Genomic DNA, 21,940 nt, shown 5'->3' with positions numbered 1-21,940 from the left:
ACAGAGTACAGTAACGAAATTACCACAACATAAAAACCACTTACTCTCTTACCATTTTATATCAGTAAACACCTATCCACAAGGATTTAATACTGCAGCTACTAGTATCACTTCGGTGCCTACAGAAAAGAGTTAAACATTTTCTCATGTCTATAGATCTAGTGTACATTGTATGAACACAACCGTTTTGAGGTTGGGCATTTATCTTGCTTCCTAATGCTCCCTTCCGTATATCAAATATCAACATAAAAGCACTTCAGCACTCTGCTTGAAATTAATCATTACGCCAGTAACCACCATGTATAATCCATTATCCTCTTACACATGCAACGGTGTTATTAAACAGGGGGGGGGGGGGGGGTAACTTCTCTGCATTACACATGATCACAGACGGTATATAATTCAACCTGCTTTCAACTAGCTTGCTCTATACCAGAGACTACAAAAAGCTGTGCACATGATATAACACGTGGTCGGTTAACCAAAACCACTTTTCCTTTGTAGAATACAACTTCAAATAATAACTGATATTTGGAAAAAAGAGGATATCGTAATAAAACTATTAACTTACAGTTTGGTGACTAAAAACTGCCGGTATCCGACCTCATATCGTCTGCTCAAGCCTTTTCCAGCAGACCTTGCAGTGTAACTGCTGCCCCTGCAACTGCTGCATAGCCACTGAGGTTACTTCTATGAAGCCAGTATGACATGTGGTTGTATTGCCCCTATGTATTAAATCAACTAGCATTGTTCTGTACAAACACCTGTAGCTTCCCCTGCACAGTGCTGCTCCACACTGGCAGCCAGACACTGTATGATTTCAGCAATGTATTGTTGCTTGGTCAGATTTCTATACACAGGAATGTTCTGTCCAGGTGTTCATAACTCCCTTTTGTCTGTCGGTAGCAGCCCAGATTCTTGAGTAAGGCGTAACAATAGCAATAGGAAAATCAGGGGAGAAATGACTTGTAACATATACTATAAACTATTGTTGCATTAAAACTATCACCAGGACATGATCAGTAAGACACAAAAAGTAACATGTACAGCTATCAAGCCATTTGGTGCCTGCCGTCAAGCTCTGCATAGAAAGTTAGAGAGAGGTAGAGGGAAAGAGGAAGAGAGGGAAACGAAGTAGAATGTGGAATTGCTAATGATGAAATCAGAGAGCCTGATGGCAAGACCCTAAATGGAATCTGCAACGTGTTGACAAAATGTTTGATTGGACAATAACATACCACAGTATTACATAAGACGTTATGACTATTCAGTGTCTGCAAAACATGTACTCAATAAAGACTCTTTTAATTTACGTTTAAAAGAATATAAAGACGAGCAGCTTGTTATTCCGGGGGAGAGGTCATTCCAGTATCTAGGGCCCGTATACATTATCGTTTTTTTAGCGAAAATTGTTCGAGTACGTGGAAGGTGAAATGCGTCAATTTGGCGGGTAGGATAATTATGAATCAAATAGTTTTTCCTGAACATGCGAGTAAAAATATCCGGTAAGTCCTTGGCAGAAAATTTATACATAAATATGCCGACGTTGTAACTGAAAAGATCTGATGTTTTCAGTATTTTATTTTTCAAAAATAAATCATTCGTGTGGGACAAATATCCGACATGGTTGATATTTCTGATGGCGCGTTTTTGAATACGGAACAGTATATCAAGAAGATTTCTAGTTGCATTCCCCCACACAAGAATACCATGATTAAGGTACGGAGTAATCAAAGTAGAATAAAGATTAAGCAGAATTTGACTTGGAAAAACACTCTTAAGTTTATTAAGAACACCCGTATTTTTAGAAAGAATATTACTTAAATAACTAACGTAGGATTTCCAAGATAAATGACTATCAATAAAAAGCCCTAAAAATTTTATACTACTAACCTGATTTAATTCAATTTCATTAAACTTAATATGAAAAGGACAGGTTTTAAGACTGTTGCTAAAAAGCATACAATGAGTTTTATCAATATTAAGTGACAATTTGTTGGCGTATATCCAAGATTGCACAGATTTAAGTTCTTTATTCACTGTGTTAAAAAGAGTATAAGGATCTCTGTGTGTAAAAAACAGATTGGAGTCGTCAGCAAAACATATAAAGGAAAGAATTGGCGAGGAACTAGGAAGATCGTTAAGATCTAGGAAGATCGCCTAGTAAGGAGTCCTGTGGAACACCACATGAAATTAACTTTAACTGAGAATCACGGCCATTTATACTCACAAAATTGTTTTCTGTTTGATAAATAATCTCGAAACCAGTCCAACAGTCCAAAGCCTTCCCACGTATACCATAATGTCGTAGCTTGTAAATCAAAATATCGTGGTCAATTGTGTCAAAGGCCTTCGAAAAATCAAGAAAAACTCCAATAGTGTGGGAGACATCATCTATAGCATGAGCAACTTTATGGATAAAAGTGAGTAAGGCATGGGTCGTACTGTGGTTTTTCCTAAAACCAAACTGGGAGTTACAAAAAACTTCACACTTTTCGAGAAATTTGTGTGTGCGCGTATATACCAACCTTTCAAGAAATTTTGAAAATGAAGTTAACAAAGAAATAGTGCGATAATTTGTCACAGATTCTTTTTGTCCTTTTTTAAAAATTGGCACTACTTTAGCTATTTTCATTTTTTGTGGAACTATGCCAGTAGATAACGATAAATTAAAAATGTGTGGCAATGGTATAACTATTTCATTAATGATGTTTTTAAGGACTGGTGATTCCATCACATCCAGAGCTTTTCTTAATGTTCAAATTTTGCACGATTTCTTCTTCAATGACAGCTTAAAAAAAAGAGACTGCTGATTCTGGTCTTTCAGAAAGTAATAAAAATCAGCATTTGAATGCGGAATACTGCTGGCAAGATTAGGTCCTATGCTTACAAAGTATTCATTGCATACTTCTGCCACATCAGCTTCATCTTCAATATACTTATCATTATTAATAATATGCCTATAGGTGGTTCGATGTTATTTTTAGTGTTCAGCGCTTCATTTATCACCTTCCACGTACTCTTGATGTCATTTCTATGCTTGATAAATTGCTTTGAAAAATACATTCGAAAGCAGAGATTAAGCAATGGGATGAATTTTGAGGTGTGAGTTTTCTTCAGTTTGTCTCCCTTTACAAATGAAATTTGTAAGATCGCAACTGCTGTGCCCTGTTGATTAAAACCCTTTATATACCGCTGGACTTACCGCTCCTTTCTAGCGGTAAGTCTTCAAATTAGCGGTAAAGCTTATAATCCTTGATGCTGATTGGCTGTGACGCCTAATTTTGATGGTAGTTACTATTGAAATTCAACGCTAAGTGTTATGCAACGGGCCACTGATCTATAATTTTTGATAATCATTGAGGAAAAAGGGAACTACTAGGGATTAAACCTGTCATCTACTGCTTTCCGAGCAGCGACACTTTACCACCAGGCTATCCCTGGTTGTCGGCAATGACACGATGAACTTGAAATAAATACCCAATGTCCATATGTATATATATATATATATATATATATATATATATATATATATATATATATATATGTGTGTGTGTGTGTGTGTGTGTGTGTGTGTGTGTGTGTGTGTGTGTTATTCTATTTACTTCCTGGTGCAGGTATAGGTTATCACTTCTCTTACAAAATGCTCTCAGTTTATAGCAAGGTAAGGTAAGCTTTTTGCCCGAGAACGAAAGGAAGAAAGTGTGAAAGTGAGTGTGCATAATGTGTGTGCGTGCGTACGTGTGTGTGTGTGTGTGTGTTTGTATGTGTGGGAATGTAAATCAAATCACCACAATGTAATTTAGGAACCATGTTATGGACGACGTTCATGAAATCCCGATCACGTTGCAAAACTAATAACAATATTTTGAGGTCACTGAAATATCTTTCGCATAAAAATTTGCATGTTATCCTTTCTTTTAGTTTTCCTAAGGTATATTTATCCTTCTTCGTTGATTCTTACTTTCAATTTCCTAAATCTTTCTTTACCATTTTTTAATTGCACAACACGGCCTAGCGCCTCTCAATTAAATTCTGCTTTCGTTTCTGTTCCTTTTTTAAATCCTCTTTTCCTTCTGTAAATGATTTTCTTCCTCATCTTCAATATAATTACTAGTCTTTTTTAGGCGGTTGTTCTTGTATACTGTTTTCCACATAATATACCCGCCATACGCACACAATAATATACAGTATAAAAACGGCAAGAAATCTTCAAATCTACCGAGTAAAAACTAGTTACACCATTTCATGTATTTTGTATGCTTGCACTTTTGAAGACTTTAAATTTCCTCTGCATCTTACTTACTCGTTCCCATCAAAAACATATCGACATAGAGAAAATTCTATATTTCCTTTTTGTCGTTAGCAGCGTTCGATATACGCCCGTTTTTGCGACCTTGCATTAGTGAGAGTTAATTAAAACTGAGTTAGATTTCAATACACGGCCCAAGTCGTCATGTATTAAGGCACATGTATGCTTTTGGTGGTGAAAAAGAAGTTAGCTGTAATAATGGTCAAGGTCGTCGAGACTCTACGCAGCATCGACCATGCAGTGAATACGCAGTTCCGCTTTATGCTATATGTCGTGGACGTTTGATCCTTGACCAATCATTTCAATACCGGTAAAAGGTATTAACAGCCACTTGAGAACAGTATATCTTCTATACAGGCCTTGCTACTGCTTGATGGAATACACTTTTCTATACTTCATCCTGCTAATGGACGGTGTATGTATAATACAGTAGTTGTCAGAGATTTAATATTCATAATTGGCATAATACCCTACACGAGAAGTGGGCAGCGCGTTAAACCATGCATTAAGAGTGAGATTTTGACGTTGGCCGCATTTCTGGGTTATTGTCTTCCTTTTCCGACAAAGAAGTATCTTTTGTTTTGTTTTTTTATTCGATGAAATTCTTTTAGATTTGACATCCATTTGCTGATGGTTTGCGCCAGGAGGGATTTTTTTTTTTTTTGTGTGAAGAACTTGCCTTCCCATCATGCCCATTGGCTGACACTTGGCATATGACATCAACCAATTGGAATCGAACTTACTCGTAATATTCCTGAAGGAAGATAAGCATAGGCCTAAATTAATATCATGACATCTCATAGGACTGTATACCTTCTGCACTGCAGCTGTTCAGCTAGTGATTGGCGACATGTATGATGTACTTTAAAGTGAGGCAGTCCTCACAAACTTTAAAAAATATGTTGTTGTTGGTACCTCCAATGAACTACTTTCACCAAAAACAAACTTTCAAATCACCAAATAAGCTCGTAGTTTTTGTTGAAAACTTGTGAATCTGCATGGTGAATATGCTAATGAGCAAGTCTTGGCGGAGAGTCTGACGTCACCGAGGCACAACTCTTCCCAGCCGTGTTCTGCTCGTTATGCGTACGCTAATATTGTTACCGGAAGAAAAAAGGCGATGGCTACTAGTATTTGACATTGTTTTTACGTACTGTGTGTGTGTGTGTGTGTGTGTGTGTGTGTGTGTATGTATTGCGTATTGTATATTCGCACAGTACACCTGTGGACGGCACTACAGTACTACAGATCTACGGTAGATACCCCGGTTGCGTTTGCCCTTCCAGTCTATCACAGTGCAGCTAGCCTACCCTGTCGCCGCGCATGCAGTTATACTTTTGACGTAGACAGGCAGGCTGTGGCCCTCGGTTATAAGCCGAGAAAACTGAAGCTAGCTAGATGCAATCCCGACCATATTTGCTCATATGAGTTATAAAACAGAAACACCTCGAGCATCGACTTCGAAGAGAACCGAGGAAAGGAAGCGTAAATGTTAGAGAGGTAAGGAAAGTGGCTAGCTACTAGTACTAGTATGTGTCATTTACGGTGGGGCTGCAGCCGGGGTTGGACTGCAGTGCCACTGCAAGTGCCGACTGGACCTACACGGCAAAGTGGATCGAAATCAATTCGTTTGATATCTGAGTACTTACAGAAATATCGAGATAGAAACAATATTTCCTTTGAAAAATTCGAGTCTCTTATGCCCAGGTAATCTTCGGTCTGAAACTCAGCTAGACGGAGTACTGTGTACATTAGTATGATAAGAATTCGCGCGCAGTATATCAGTAATATCTTCTATACAGGCCTTGCTATACTGCTTGATGGAATACACGTTTCTATACTTCATCCTGCTAATGGACGGTGTATGTATAATACAGCATGTTTTTTGTCAGAGATTTTGTATTCATAATTGGCATAATACCCTACACGAGAAGTGGGCAGCGCGTTAAACCATGCATTAAGAGTGAGATTTTGACGCTGGCCGCATTTCTGGGTTATCTTCCTTTTCCGACAAAGAAGCATTTTTTTTTTTAATTCGGTGAAATTCTTTTAGATTTGACATCCATTTGCTGATGGTTTGCGCCAGGAGGGACTTTTTTTTTTGAAGAACTTCCCTTCCCATCACTTGCCCATTGGCTGACACTTGACATATGACATCAACCAATTGGAATTGGTCTTATTCGTAATATTCCTCAAGGAAGATTAGGCCTACATCAATAGATCTTGACAATAATGGCAGTCCTCTCATGACTGTCATCACAATATCCAATTATGTCGATGGCATTATAGGCGTAATTATAAATAAATAATTAAATAAATGAATATATACATATATATATATATATGTATATATATATATATATATGCAATTTATTTTCCTAGTGTTGAGCTCATGGGCTAAATGACTCTTGGTCTGTATGACTCTTGGGTGTTTGTCGGACTGATTGGATGACTCCATGAATGATTTGGTTAAAGTATTGAGAAAGGATAAACGCATCCAGGCAGAAAGTAGGCCCGAAATGGAAGACATGGCATGATTGGCGATGTCGACTTATGACGAGTTACCTCCCACTATCGCATATATTTCACATGTAATGCATACTGTCATAAGATAATAATAGAGAGAATATCAGGGATTTTTTCTTTTCATTTCATTTCATTTCATTTATCTATTGTCAATCAAATGGAAAAGTGTTCGTGAATCAAGTGACATACATGGGGACACAACTAAAATAAACATTTGAAAATAAGATGCATGAAACGACACACATGAGATAAATACAAACATTTCAGAAATCATTCCATCCAACATTTCAAAACATGGATTTGACTATTGATTCTATTTTTGTAGACACGTCCGTTATACAGATATGTAAATCAATTTTAAGTCTCGAATTTTACCCCGAGGCCTCGATCCATGTCAAGCTGCTGCTTACGATCGCGGTCTCCTGCTTTTCTGTTATTATAATAACCAAAAAATATTGAATTTTAAAAATCGATTATCCCCTGTGTTATATTCTTTTTTTTCTGAAATTCGTTTAATGAAACGACGTGATATACTCCGAATGAATAATCAATTATTATTTACATACTCTACAAGTGTTGATTTAACGATTCGCCTCCGAACTTTTTTTTTTGTGAATGATATGCTACACGTCTTATACATCGAATACTGTCATGTTCATAGTGTGTGTGTAATGTACCTTGAATTAATTTGCAAGACAGTATATGCTTGCTTAAATGTCGTGTAACGTTAATTTCTAAATATGTGTATTCTTTTGTTATGTGTGATTTGGAAAAAGGCAAAAATAAAATCAATCAATCAATCAATCAATCAATCAATCAATCAATCAAACATAGAGAAGCACATCCTTGACTTGAAATGGAGAGCTTGCTTCCAAAAGGCCCTAAATCCATCATTTTTCAATGGATTTAGCGTCTTTTGGAAGCAAGCTCTTTAAATATTGCACCTGTTTCTTTTCCAACTGATTGACGAAATGGCAATGTATAACCACAAGTTCTGATCTTGTTGAATGATCTTTCTCGTCTTTATATTAATAAATCCCTCCGACATTTCATACCGCGTGATGAAATGGCTTTCGAGTAGGGGTAAATTCATGAATGCTTTAAGAATGAATTCAGGAGTTTTATACTTCATTTTGACAGGTACCTGCAGAACGAGTGTAATATTCCTAAAGTTGATATTTAACATCTAGGCCTAGGTCATTAAAAAATTGAAGACTGGTTAAATCATGGAATATCGTTTGCTCTGTTTCTTTTCAAGTCTACTCAGTGGCTAGTACCCAGCCTCGTGATTAATGGTTTTATGAATGATCTTTGACATCGGCATAAGCACGTTAACGACCAAAATAGCGAATTATGTATGATTTATATACAGTACTTGTATTATAGAACGTACCAGGTTCATCAGTAGGATTTTATTTTTGCTTCGTTTATAATACAAGTTCTTATTTTTAGTAGCATCATGGTCCATAATTCAAATGCCCCATAAGATGTCCGATCATGTTCTGCAGTACCTTATGATGTAAACTCATCTGACTGATTGTACGACCTTCTTGCACTTCTTTTTTCCAGTTTGAGTGATGTATGAAAATATTGAAATGATAGGGGTGTAATTACCAAGTAACAAACCCAAACAACCGTACAATAGCAAATGCCAAGAGATCAACGAATGAACGCAGTAAAATGTGAGTCAAAACTCTCCCTCTTATAATGCTATATGCTAAAGAAATGCACGCAAGCGGATTTAAACAAATCAAAATGAAGCTGGCGTTCATCTCTATGAGGGAGATGCATATTCCCCTACCTTAATCTGGGGTGAAATTCGTAGAACTGATTAATGCATTGATCTGCAGGGCTGAAACAACACCTTGTTCCACTTCTGGGTATATGTACATGAGATTCCGTATACCTCAATATATTTTCTTTGCTGATGAAAGAACGAGAGATTTGAAGGATTTGAGGATAGGAAGGAGAGAGCAGAATGACATTGAGAGGGGAGGAGAAAGAAGGGAAGAGGGAGAGAGAGAGAGAGAGAGAGAGAGAGAGAGAGGGAGAGGGAGGGGGAGAGGGAGAGATTTGTAGATTGTACGCCTATACTCTGAAACTTATAGAATACGCATTTCAAACAATGTCGTTTGACACTGTATGAAAGTGATATGGTCTTTTGAAAATGATATGAATATCAGAATGAATAAATGAAATAGAACCTTTTTCAACAATAAAGAACAAGATTTAAAGCACAACATCAGTGAAATCTCAATGCGAATAAGCGAAAAGAAAATGAGAAAGATTAATGTCCTATTTCAAGATAGCGAAACATGCACACGACGTTGACCCCCTCCCCCAGAAAACGTAAATCCCGACAAGAATCGCGTATGATTCGACAAAATGACAGTTTTGCTGATTCGTGTCTCAGTACATTCTCACGGAAGATGAAATATGAGATAAAGCAGCGGGTACAGAATGTGAAAGAGAAAACTTCTCACTTTTTTGAACGATCCACTCATCATGTTTACCTGTGGACGTTATATCTAATCATCTGCAAGATATATAACATCAGAACATCTTTACCAAACATATGTTTGTTCATTGAAGTCGGTTTTTTTTTTGGTTTTTTTTTAGGGGGGGGGGGTATTCAGGATCTGCTGCCTAATGACTTCAAATCACAGAGAAGGGGAAGATGGGAATCTTAGATATGGCGATTTTCTTTCACTTCACTGCTCGGCGATGAAATCGTCCTGAATGTCGAGAACAACTGCGGTCGGAAAAGTATAGAATGTTTTTCAGAATTACAATTTGATGCTTTTGTCAACGTGTATAATATGCTTCCCCCCACCCCAACAAACTCTTCAAATTGGTGTTTGTCCAGACGGTTCAATTCAGCCGTGCAGGCATATTTTCTTTATCATTCATTTGTGTCATTCAGTTTCTTTTTACAATCGTGGCAGATATTATTATCATTTTTCTTTTTGACAGTGAAGAGAATTTATAAAAACGTTGTCTCCCCGATTGAGGCGAGGTCCTTTTAAGCAGGACCAGTATCTTTCACATGCAGATATAATCAATTTCTTGTGACATCTGAGTTCAATAAAGGTCTGATAAAGTTCAATTTCAGATCTTCAATATACCATTTTGTATGATATTTTGACCCAAGGTGTTTTTTTTCTCTCTCTCTTACTGTTTGGCAGAAAATTGCAGGTAGTGAAATGGTGAAGGAGAGACATGCGAAGAAAGAAGTTCTGAAAATCCAGTGCAGACACTTATCCAGTATATCCAAAGCCATCTTGAGTTTCATATCAAGTATTGAAGTGCTTTGTGCTATCCCGTACACGATGGGATTGAAATCTAATATTACCAAAACGTTTTCGGTATTTATTTTACCACTGATGTTTTGGTTGACTGGAACCAATTTCCTGATCATGAAGATAAATGATATCACCATAGGCGCGATAGGTGTACTGTGTTAATAGTGGTGGGAAAATCGATGATTATATAATCAGTATTCATAGACACATCATATCTTTGAAAATAACGATGACATTCACTGATAATGTTTATGATAATAATACTACTACATGATACTATAATATACTACTACCTCCTCTATATTACTTCCGCTTCTACTACTTGTAATGATGACAATGACAATGATGATCATTATAGACACATTGGCCCGAATTCACGAAGGTGGTACAAATGAAACCATGGTTTAAAACATGAACAAAAACCACGGAGCGCCAAGTGTCGCATGGATTATTTCGTTACGAAATCAGTCATTTCGTCGATGGAATGGTTATTTTGTAACGAAATGACAACATTTTGTAAATAAATGAACATTTCGTCCACGAGATGATAATTTCGTTAACGAAACTGTCATTTTATCGACAAAATGATCAATTTCGTAACGAAATATTCCGTGCGACACTTGGCGCTCCATGGCTCTTGTCCATGGTTTAAACCATGGTTTCATTTTTACCACCTTCGTGAATTCGGGCCATTGATTTTTAATGAGATTTCATGAATATTAATGTAGAGAAATCTTATTCATCATAAGGACACTTCTTTAGGCTCTGACTGATTTGAAATACTTGCAAGTCATATTGCGAATGATTTTCCATCCCCAACAAGTCAACAGTTCATCATGACTTCGATCATGTGACTTATAAGCTTTCTAAAGGAACTGTCGTTTCTTGATGATGATCAAACCGATGCAATTTTCAACCAGAAATTAAATAGTCAGAGAGTAAAGCCAACTTCAGTGAATAACGACCATCATTGAAAACTAGTCACACGCTAAGGGCGTGTTGATAAGCAGATACAAGGCTTGAAACTCTTGGAATCTATCGTTTCATCTGTCACATTGATTTCCACAAGATTATTTTGAAATGACAAATGATGTTGATACAGCACCCAAACTCAATCTACCTTTCGCTTCCTACTGTAATTCTCATCGATGTCGCACAACCACACCTGTAACGCAATGTCAATGCTTCATCTTGACTGGCGTCAAGCAGGAGAGTACGATACATTGTAATTGAGCGATAGCGATTATCGGTCTCGACATGATCGTTGACAAGTGTACCAAAACCATCATTGAAACAATTGTTAATCTCCTGTTTTGTGTGCTGAGGGGCGTGGGGGGGGGGTGCTTAGTACGACGGCAATGACTTTGCCACAAAAACACCAAGGTGCAAACAACCACCTTCGCTTGGTTATAGATTTCTTGACAAATTGTGGGTCTAGAAGAAAGACAATAAAACACGACACACACGCAGGAAAAAAAAAGTTGCAAAGCCTTGTCAATATTTTCTATTTAAATTTTTTCTCCAACGCAGCACCTCACACAATGAATAATTTCCTCTTCTGAAAATGAACTATGACACAATCAGACTGATAACAGTGTTGAATGATTCCTTTCGGTAATCGATATTCCTTAGCAGATGTCTCGACGGAGCCGAAAGTTCGTTATAGATAATGAGATTATAACACATTGATCACCGAAGACAAAATCAAAAAGATAATTTTAGACTTTCTCTCATGATGAAATCGAAAGTTTCTAATCGCATCAATGTCAAACGTTAAGAGGAGCTATTATACAGCTATTTATATTCAAGCTCTCGAAATATTACACATTCTGCCATGAACTATACAGGTCTTTGGTTCCGCCCATCCCAGACTTTGGAAAGTTAGTGTCGCCTGGTATGATTGAATCAGAATCTGCGCGATATCTTGCTCTCCTTTTCTTCCAACTGTCCAAGAATGGCAAAAAGGCGTTGAAAAGGACAGACACAAGGACTCACGTTGCTCGCAAGCTGTGAATAAATAGGATATGAGGTCACACAATCCCAGCTTCAAGATGAAGGATTATTTTGTTCAATATCTGAAAAGGCAGGTTGCTGCTCATCTTTACTGAAACATCCCCAAGGCTTGCCATCTCATGCACGCAACAATTAAGCATCTAGGTCAAGTCGCAATCACTCTATGTATCTTAGACCGGGGATGAGAGCCCTCACAGTTTTTCATGAACTTCCGCTCCAATTCTGCTCAAGCTGTGGTTCCCTTGGAATTAATTTCCAGGTACAGTTTAAGAAGAGGGGGACGCGTGTCTATGAAGCGGCAGTAATGACTGAGGGAATTAGGTCTTTTAGTTAGCTATAATTATCATGATATAAACACAGATGATTTTTTTTTTATTTTGTACCATTTACCCAATACGATAAAGCAATCACTGTGGTTAGTCATATTATGTGATGTTACATTGCATGGTTGAATTCTTAGTTAATATCACAAAGTACGAACACCCTTGGGTTTGATTTGAGAAGGCAGCATATAGGACCTAATAACATGGGAGACAAATTTAATCCCTATGTGAAGATTGTAACAATTTCTCTTAATTCTAGGAATGCGTATAATGCCTGTCATGAAATATGATGTGTCTTGTAAATTTTGCTAGTCCGAGTATTTCCACAGTGGTTCCTTTAATAATACAGTGACTGCAGTTGTATGTAATGGTTGGATACTTTGATATACAACATTCGAATCATCGAATTTCATCCAACGGTTCCTTTAAAAGTAATTAAATATTACACTGGTTGGATACGATGATACTATACAACTTTCAAATCATCAAATTTCATCCAAAGGTTCCTTTAAAAGTAACGGAATATCATACTGTTTGGATACCATATCATAATCGTTATACATTTGTCATTCTATTTTCTCTTATGTTTCACGATTACAATAGAGACAGTCCATTCATAACGGAGAACTAAATAGAATGACTTCAAGCACCGGTAATACTGATCGTCATTTGAAACGGTCTCTCTACCTGAAACTCCAACACTTTTAATTCGATATCAGTTTACTGCATTAATGCCCATAATTATCTAGTCATATCGCTTTGAACATTAACAGATGGAGTCAATGCATGCGTGCCAGAGAGAGAGAGAGAGAGAGAGAGGACTTGAAAGAGTGGACATGAGAAACTCGTTGATTTGCTGTGCCCTTCAACGTTCATAGTTTAAAGGAGACCTCCGGATGATTTTCAGATTTTTACATTTGAACAACTATAAATTAATTATACTGAGGGCAGAGTTTCAGAATTTGTGATAATTGGGATGAAGAGTAAGAATCTTTTTTTGGAATTTAGAACAAATTGCAATGAACAAGGATGATGACATGGCAGAGTCACCATAAGAATGCATGAGTTGGGGCTCAAGGAAGCAGAACAAAAGAAGAAGGAATGTATAGATTATACACAGTAAACTTTGCAAGCAAGCGGTATTGTAATGGAATTGCACTGCTACATTTCTGAAATATGTGAACCTCCTATGTCATCATCCTTGTTCAGTGTAATTTGTTTAAGGTTTTTCAAAGTATTGTTTCTCTGCTCAAGAACCACAATAAATTCCACAACTAATCTATACATGGAGTTGTCGATTTATGTACTACAGATCATGATGTGAAATTATGAAAATCGTCTGGAATGTCCCTTTAATGTATAAATCCCTCGTAACAGCTCGAACCACCGAACTAAAACATACGTTGCTTACGTCCCAGCGTAATCTAAAGCTACTTTTCCACACGACGCAGGGAGAGGAGAACGTCCAGCGCAAGCGTCGGCTCAAACGTCCGCGCGTCAAAATCTAAAGCTCCCTATTAAGGACCTACTGGTGAAAGGGATGGAGAGTTGTGACGGGGTGGGAAGGGGAGGGGTGGGAGGGCGTAGGGGTAAGAAATGAAATTGTACGTCTCTCACTTTTGTGCTAAATATAAATTGAACCAAAGGAGACAGAGAGAGAGAGAAAGAAAAAAGAGAGTAAAGAGTTCAAAGCTCATCAATAAAACTGGCGCACTGTCAGCGATCGATCTGTACGCATATCGATTATTCACACCTCGCTTCGTTGACCTATCACGGACAAATATTTGTGTGACGGTGGAAAAGGTGGGCAAACAATATTTATCTTGAATTATTCTGACCTTGACAGGATCGACTTACGCAGCACTCTTGGAATCACTTTACATGAGCATCTGACAGGTAGAAACATTACCTCGTTTTTTGTTTTTTTTTTTTTTTTTGATGTGGTCACAAAAACATGGTTTGTAGAAAACATGAATTGAATTGAATTGAATTGAATTGAAAAAAAAAACAAAACTTGGTTCTGTAAAAACATGAAGAATAAGACAATATCCATGACATCACTAAAGAACTTCCATAAGCTCTTTTCTGTATATTTCGTCGGTTTCAGCTTTATCATGCTGTAGCAGACGGCAGAATCCTTCTTAAAACCGTGAACGAAATATTTAGTTCACTATATTTTTGTTCGATATTTTTTTTTTGTGTTTGCAGAAAGTATTGACAGAAAGTATTTAGAATAGAATATAGATAAAAAGTCGGCCAATACTGATATAAGTGTAAATTCTCGAAAGAACAAAGGCTGTATTAACGACTTTCTGTCGTTGTCACGTACGACCGAGAAATTCCGCTCACGAGCATCACGTGACAACGAAGTGTCTTTTAACCGTGCAATTGACAGCGCTTTTATGTTTCTTTGTCTGACATAAAGACTACATACAAACATACAAACAATCACGTATTTCCTTCCCGAACGATGTCTACATCTGAATTTGCTTTTGTGTTTGATTGTCATTGAGTTTCCTTCGATAAAGCCAGACGCAAAGGCCGAAACATCTGCGTTCCGAAGTATGTATATACCAATGAGGAATTTTGAATTCTTATAATCTCTTTGTAAATTCATTTTGGTAGTATGTGTTTGTACGTGTGTCCATGTATAGACTCAAGTGACCTCAACGCTTAAACCTTTCTAAACCGTAACTTGATCATGGATATCTTTTAATTTTCATTAAATTTTCATTCTAATTCTCTCTTCATTACTTTCAGGTTAAGATACATGTCCACCACAAACAAGGACAGTGGCGACAGCGCCCTTTCACTTTGTAAAAAAAAAAAAAAAAATGTTTTCCTTTCAAAATTTATTGCTTTTCCCTCTCCCCCTCTCTTGCGGATAATTTACTAGTATAATCTTTGCACCCAATAAAGGAAATGACAGAAACTTCACTGGGTTGTACACGGAGGAAGTAGTGCTGCATATATCACATCTAAGATTGTTATTTATTCATTAGTTATTTTTAATTCATACCTTGACATCATTCTGTATCTCTTCTTACTTCATCCATACTAAACCCTTATACAGCTGTTATTATGTAGACCACTGATTCTTTAAACAAAAAAGGGATTATGTAGGCTATATGTCTGCTAAATACCAATGTATTTCATTATTTTCCTCTTCCACACTTTTATAGGAAAAGAAAGACTCTAACACTAGCTCCCCTGAGCTGTTAATATACCTTCTATCAGGATATTTTGAGACTTGTACCAACTAAACCACGTAAATATTACACATGTCGTAATTTCTAGACCACGAAGACTCACGATAAGACAATTAACCGTCATTAAGAAAGAAACAAAACAAACAAACAAATAAACAAACAGATTCATCCCGGAATTTAATGGCGGCATCATTCAGCCTCGAAAGGAGAAAGGTTCTTTTCTTTGCAGCGTTGCTATTGTTCATGGGATCATAAGACCACCGTTTAATTGTGGCTTCGGATCTTTACTACTCTCGATTTCATCGTTGCTATACCCTCGGTTTATTGTAACCTTCTTTCTGAAAGTGCAAGCTCATTTTCATTATGGCAGGAAATGTTACATCAAGTCAAAAAACTGTGACATGCCACGAGAGAGAAATTGGAACCTGTCAAAAGCAATTATTGTGGATCATTTTTGCTTTTAGTCAAACCCGCATTGTTTGATTATTTTGACGCCAGTTCTCATCAGTTATTTTCCGTTTTCAGTCGCTGTTCTTCTGCTACCTTCAGAAATCTCCTCTAACGTATGACAGTAGCCACTAGTAGCCGCAGGAAATTTGATTTCGATTATGATTTTGCAATGACACGACAAAATGCACTCTTTCATCGGTTGTTGTCGCTCTGTCTCACTCGGCTTCGGACGCAGACTATGCTCTCGGTGCGAAGATAATAGACCAGTTCGTATAGTTCCATGCACTTTGTGCATGAGCAGAAAAAGGTCATTTGTACCAACAGGCATTTTGGTTTGTTAATTCACTGAGATAAGCAACTGTGATGTGATGATGTATCCATTATATTGATATAGATGGTGCTTGCCAGCACCTCCACCTGACAGCAAGCCTGGTATTTGGCAATATCAAAAGAAAATGTTGTCAATGCATTCAATACAAAACAATGAAATGGATGCCTCCTGAAATGTCAATTGGACATTCTGGTCACCTGGTCTACACGCAAGTTCATTCTTTGTTTGAATATGAATTCCATAAATTATGTTACGTCGGGCAAGCTTATGCATTATGTCGCTTTGAAGAACGAGTGAAGTGCCTAACCAACTGAAAAAAGCCTAACCAATTGAGAAAAAGAAAGGTCATTTGTACCAATGTGTACATGAGCTAATTACGAACTGGCTTATTTCCTTGTCGTTGAAACAATTTATATAGATGAGATGAGCCATGACGCTGACCTGCATATTTTGAAAAAAAATTCAAATATCAAGACTTACGGAGAAAATGACTCAAATCTTCTAAACACTTTGTATTTTCGATAATTTGGTGGCTTTAGTTGGTCTTTTTCTTTGCATTTATTCGTAACTTATTTTGCTGCTACACCTAGGCCCGACCAGGTAACCAAAAAGACTGCTCTGATATCCATCGCAATATACACATCTTGGTAGTAAAGCTTGTTCAGAAAACCAGAAAGCTCGGGTCATATTTTGCCTAACAGAGCAACAACTACTGCATGCAATCTGGATTCCACGTTTTGCAATGCATTGGATATAGCTGAATCCAACTCCAGAAAACTGTAACTTATGGCGACCATAAGGGGGGGGGGGGGGCTTATGAGCCAGGCGCGTTGCTGTCAGTGCATAGATTATCTTTTGTTAGGCAAACTTGAAGCCCCCCCCCCCCCCGGAAAGAAATTACCATTAAAAAAAAAAACAAAAGACAGTGCCCAAACCGAGTTGGTCTATAGATAGAAAAACAAAACAAAACAAATACAATTCATTACGATGTCGCATTTCCATGAATTCGAATTCGTCGGCGACAAGCTTATTAATCAACTTCCACTCGAGTCTTTACCAGCACGTCGCCAAGGACGTTACGTTACATCTTATTCCAAATCACAAAAGACCGGCTTTGCAGCTTTTTGTCTAGCCGCGGCATTTTGCCGAAGATTATGACAGAATGCTTGAGTGTTCTTGTTTTTTAAAGCAAAATTCCCATCTTCTTTCCCTTTGAACAGCTCCTAATTTGCGTCAGAATCATCTCCCTCGACAACCTCGAACAAAAGGTGCACCTGCTACTCAGTCTGGTATTAATTGTTCCTCCCTGTTCTTCCCCATTCCTTCCCTGCCCCTTGATTCATTCATTCATTCATTCATTCATTCATTCATTCATTCATTCATTCATTCATTCATTCATTCATTCATTCATTCATTCACTCATTGATCGTGCATGCTGATTACAGTCTCTTCCATTCCTCCTTCGCTATCCTGCTGGGGCTAGAAGCCGGCATCATCTGGCAAACTACACCACTGCAGTTTGGTTCAATAAAACATATATCATTACTTTACTAACACCCTGCAGCGCTGAGGTTAGTATTGACTACATTAATTAGCTCGAGCCTTGCATTAGCAAAGATTTCTACATGCCTAACGAGTTCCAAGAACTGAAATACCATCATTAACATGAACCAGGCACCTCCCTGCATGAACAGGTCAAATACACAGCACATACTACTAGTATATAGGCCTACAAAGACAGTTTAAGAGATGGAGTCATAACTGTCTTATTCTCTTTGAACCCCCAATCAAAAATATTTGCAGCATGTTAAAAAATGGATCTGCCTCACAGATATAAAGAGAATAGGGCAACGTTTCATGATTTTGTCAGCCCTGACGAGACAGTTGTTAGTCTTAGTCTATGACATTTTCAGTAGTTTGGATTGGCTGAAAATCTCTAGTCGCTGACTGTTACTATGGTAATTGTCAGAGACTGACAACTTGTCAGGGCCGACAACTTTCGTGAAACGGTGCCCTGTTGTATATATTCATGTCTTATTCCATAATGACCCGCCACTCTCTGAGGAAGATAACACGTCTTTGTACCATTGTGTAACAGCAATTACTTTTCGCCATCCCTAATTATAAGATGAATGATACATAGTGTATGAACATGAGGGTGCGCAAACTAAAATTGCGCCAAGATTAAAAAGTAAAAATAAAAATTAGAATTACTCAACTGGGCACCAATCTGATATATTAACTTAAAAAGAATTGTACTAAAAAATTATACCATTCCAGTGTTATGAAGTCGGAATCAATTGGAAAATTAGTTTCAAATGGCAGTGTCAAACACTTTCACAAACCATAACTCTGACACTTTTTGCACATTAATCTGGACGGAATTGACTTTTATTTTATATGCTTTATCAATAGGTGAAATTTTATGTACCAAGCATTATTCGAGTTCGAAATGAATCTTCAAATTGCTTAGGAAAATTCCGGAAGAAAATATCTAGAGCGTGTAATGATAATATGGAAAGACCCCTTTTCAAATTGTAAGGCCAAGTGGCGTACTCTAATGCAAAGAAAGTCTTTTAAATATATATAATCATCTATTGCATCATATTGGCAATTTTCCAATCGGCTTTGCTGGCTCTATAGATGCTGAAAGTTATTATGTCGATTGCTCATTTGTCGAAACCAAATAGGAAATGGAAAAGCGCTGGTCAGAGAGCTCATTATTTCTCATCTCCTTTTGATAACCCCGAGAGAGATGTACGCCATTCAAAGACCGTATACAACCAATGTCCAGGGACTATAAATTTTGCCACACATCAACTAATACTATTTGCGACACAAGACCATTTCAGCTCAAGTGACCATCAGTCAGAATAAAAGAGAGACCGAGAGAGAAAAAGAGATAGGGAGGGAGAGGAGGGGAGAGAGAGGGAGAGGAGAGAGGAGAACATCAAAATGACACTCTTCATTGAAGTGATTTTCCCATAGTCCCGGTTGCACAAGACTGCGTTGGGTTAAATCGAATTACATACGCTCTGAAAGGCCTTTATCTCGATCTATTGAAAGTTCTCGTATAATGGTCATTGAATCAGGCACTGAGCATAGAAAGGGTCATTTGAAGCTATGTTTATGATGAATTGAAAAGAGAAAGGAACTTTGGTCGGAGAGAAACGGCAGAATGAAAAGCTGGCAGTGTCAGCGTTCGACCCTATATTCGGTCGGACAAAAGACATGAAAAATTTGTTTGAAAGATGTAGGACGACCGCAGCTTTCATAATCAGTTACTCTGATGTAATGGACTAAATACTTATGGCATTGTAATTAGATGAGTGGTCACTGTTAATAGGATGTGAGTATCCTGTACATTTCCGAAACATTTCGCTTTGTGTGCGTTTTCTTTTACACAAGGCGATTCTTGACAATCTGACAATGTGTCAAAACTATTTCCAGTCTTAAATTGACAGAACGAGTTTCAGAGGTTACCATCCAAGTTGTGTACATCTGTGGAAATGTGCGTGATTTTATAAAAAATATTTCATCATTCTGCATGCTGGTATAAATTTGTTTAATGTTTACGTACAGGCGTTGGTATGTCCATAGTCATGCCATTCTTTAGATGCCATCTCATTGTGTTGCAAAGACAATTTCGACAATTTCGTTCTTAACGTCGTTTCTGAACGCTTACTTCCGTAGAGGTGTTCAATTAATTTAACATTGATTATGAATTTATACATTATGATCAGCTCTAAAATGATTTTGCCTAAAATTGATTATGAATAACATTATGATTATCATAATTTTTATCGGCAAAAAAAAAAGCCTTCTTTCTCTAACATCTATTCACCTGTCCCTGTATTACACTCGCCTATTATTGCAGCTACACGTACGTGCGAATTCTCCCGCACAGGTGTGCATGGGGCGAGTAAATCATAGTGGCATAGTGTCCATAGAACTGTGTACATAGATTCAAGTTCTCCTATTTACTATTACTCCCCTTTCCGTATTTCTCAAGCAATGCATCAAAAGTATTGACCGCGAGCGGCAAGCTATGTTGTCCCAAAGACGGTCACTTGATGTCTTTTTGTCAATATTTGTGTCCCCGTGAATGGTGATTTTTGTGCCTGCGTGGTTTACACGCTATAATAAATACCACTTCTTTCTCTCCTTCTGCTGTTCTCGTTTTCTTAGGTCTGAAAATTCCTGTTCCAGCTGGAGTTGGGGGCGAGATGCTCTGTCGCCTCTTGCTGTCCAAGTTCCCCCTGTGGACGAGCTTCGTCGCGTCTGTTCTGAACCTCACTGCGGTGACCCTTGAACGCTACTTCAGCATCGTGCATCCCCTGCACTACGACGCCATCTTCACGGCGAAGAAAGCTGGGGTGATGATCTTCATCGTTTGGATCGCCGGCATCGTCATGAACAGCTACATGCTCTACATCTTCTTCAACGACAACGGCGTCTGCACGATCAGTTGGCCCAACACAGAGTACCAGACCTTCGTGGGCGTGGCGAATTTCTGCGTCATCTACGTCATTCCCATCGCGGTCATGGGCATCTCCTATTGGCTGATCATGGCCAACCTTTCGGCGAGTGCGCGGAGATTGAAGCAAGAGACGCGCGAAGGGAAGTCAGGCCCTATGTCCATGGAGCTGTTGAGCGCGCGCAAGAAGGTGGTAAAGATGCTGGCAATTGTGGTGGTGACGTTTGCGATCTGCTGGGCCCCAAATCAGTTTGTCTTCTTCGCTTACAACTGCGGCTGGAATTTGGACTTCAACTCGTGGTACTACCACCTAACGGTGTTAGTGGCCTTTTGCAACAGCTGTATGAATCCCTTCATCTACGCCTTTAAGAGCAAGCAATACCGGAAGGCTCTCCGGGCTGCAGTGTTCGGCAAGAAATTGACTACAACGATCAGCAGTCATGAGAACACAAATCCAAGTTTGGCTGGATCGTCTGCCGGCAAATGAACTTTGAGAAAGAATTGGAGGAAGTAACATTCGTTGTGAATGGCGTAATAAAATGCTGAACTACAGACAAGCGCCGGACATAAACACTGAATCATACAGTGTCAGATTGTTATGTAATTATGTTATATATTATGTAAATCATATAAAAGTATAACATAAAAAAAATTCTATTCGATAACAACAACAACAAAAAAAAAATATTCGATAGCGTCTTTATTAAGTGTTGCAATGATATTGATCCCTTTGCAATACATATCAGGTTTACTAGTACTCAAATCCGAGATATTGCCCACCGCGTTAGAATTTTTAATCGAGCAGAATTTGACAAAGATATAGAACGCCTAGAAACCTTATTAAAATGTTCACATGTTTGTACCGCAAGTTGATGTCACCACCTCACAATTTTCCCATAACTGTGTAGATGAAATACCGTAAAAATCATGTATCTGGTCAATGAAAGCATATACAACCCTTTGCAACTGTAAGTCATTGTTGGTACCGTATACTGCG

General features: G+C 37.9%; 1 protein-coding gene across 1 annotated transcript in view; it reads left to right on the top strand.

The window, feature by feature from the left end:
- Positions 1-21,430, top strand: part of LOC140242445 (galanin receptor 2a-like) — a 45,456-nt gene extending 24,026 nt beyond the window's left edge. The window contains exon 3 of the mRNA XM_072322181.1: positions 20,655-21,430. Within this exon, the coding sequence (XP_072178282.1) occupies positions 20,655-21,430 (776 nt within the window). The remainder of the gene's footprint in view (positions 1-20,654) is intronic.
- The last annotated feature ends 510 nt before the right edge of the window (positions 21,431-21,940 follow it).

Source organism: Diadema setosum, chromosome 19 (assembly GCF_964275005.1).
Source record: "Diadema setosum chromosome 19, eeDiaSeto1, whole genome shotgun sequence".
NCBI classification, from domain to species: domain Eukaryota; kingdom Metazoa; phylum Echinodermata; class Echinoidea; order Diadematoida; family Diadematidae; genus Diadema; species Diadema setosum.
The sequence above is the reverse complement of the archived record's forward strand: the minus strand, read 5'-3'. Positions and strand labels throughout refer to the sequence as shown.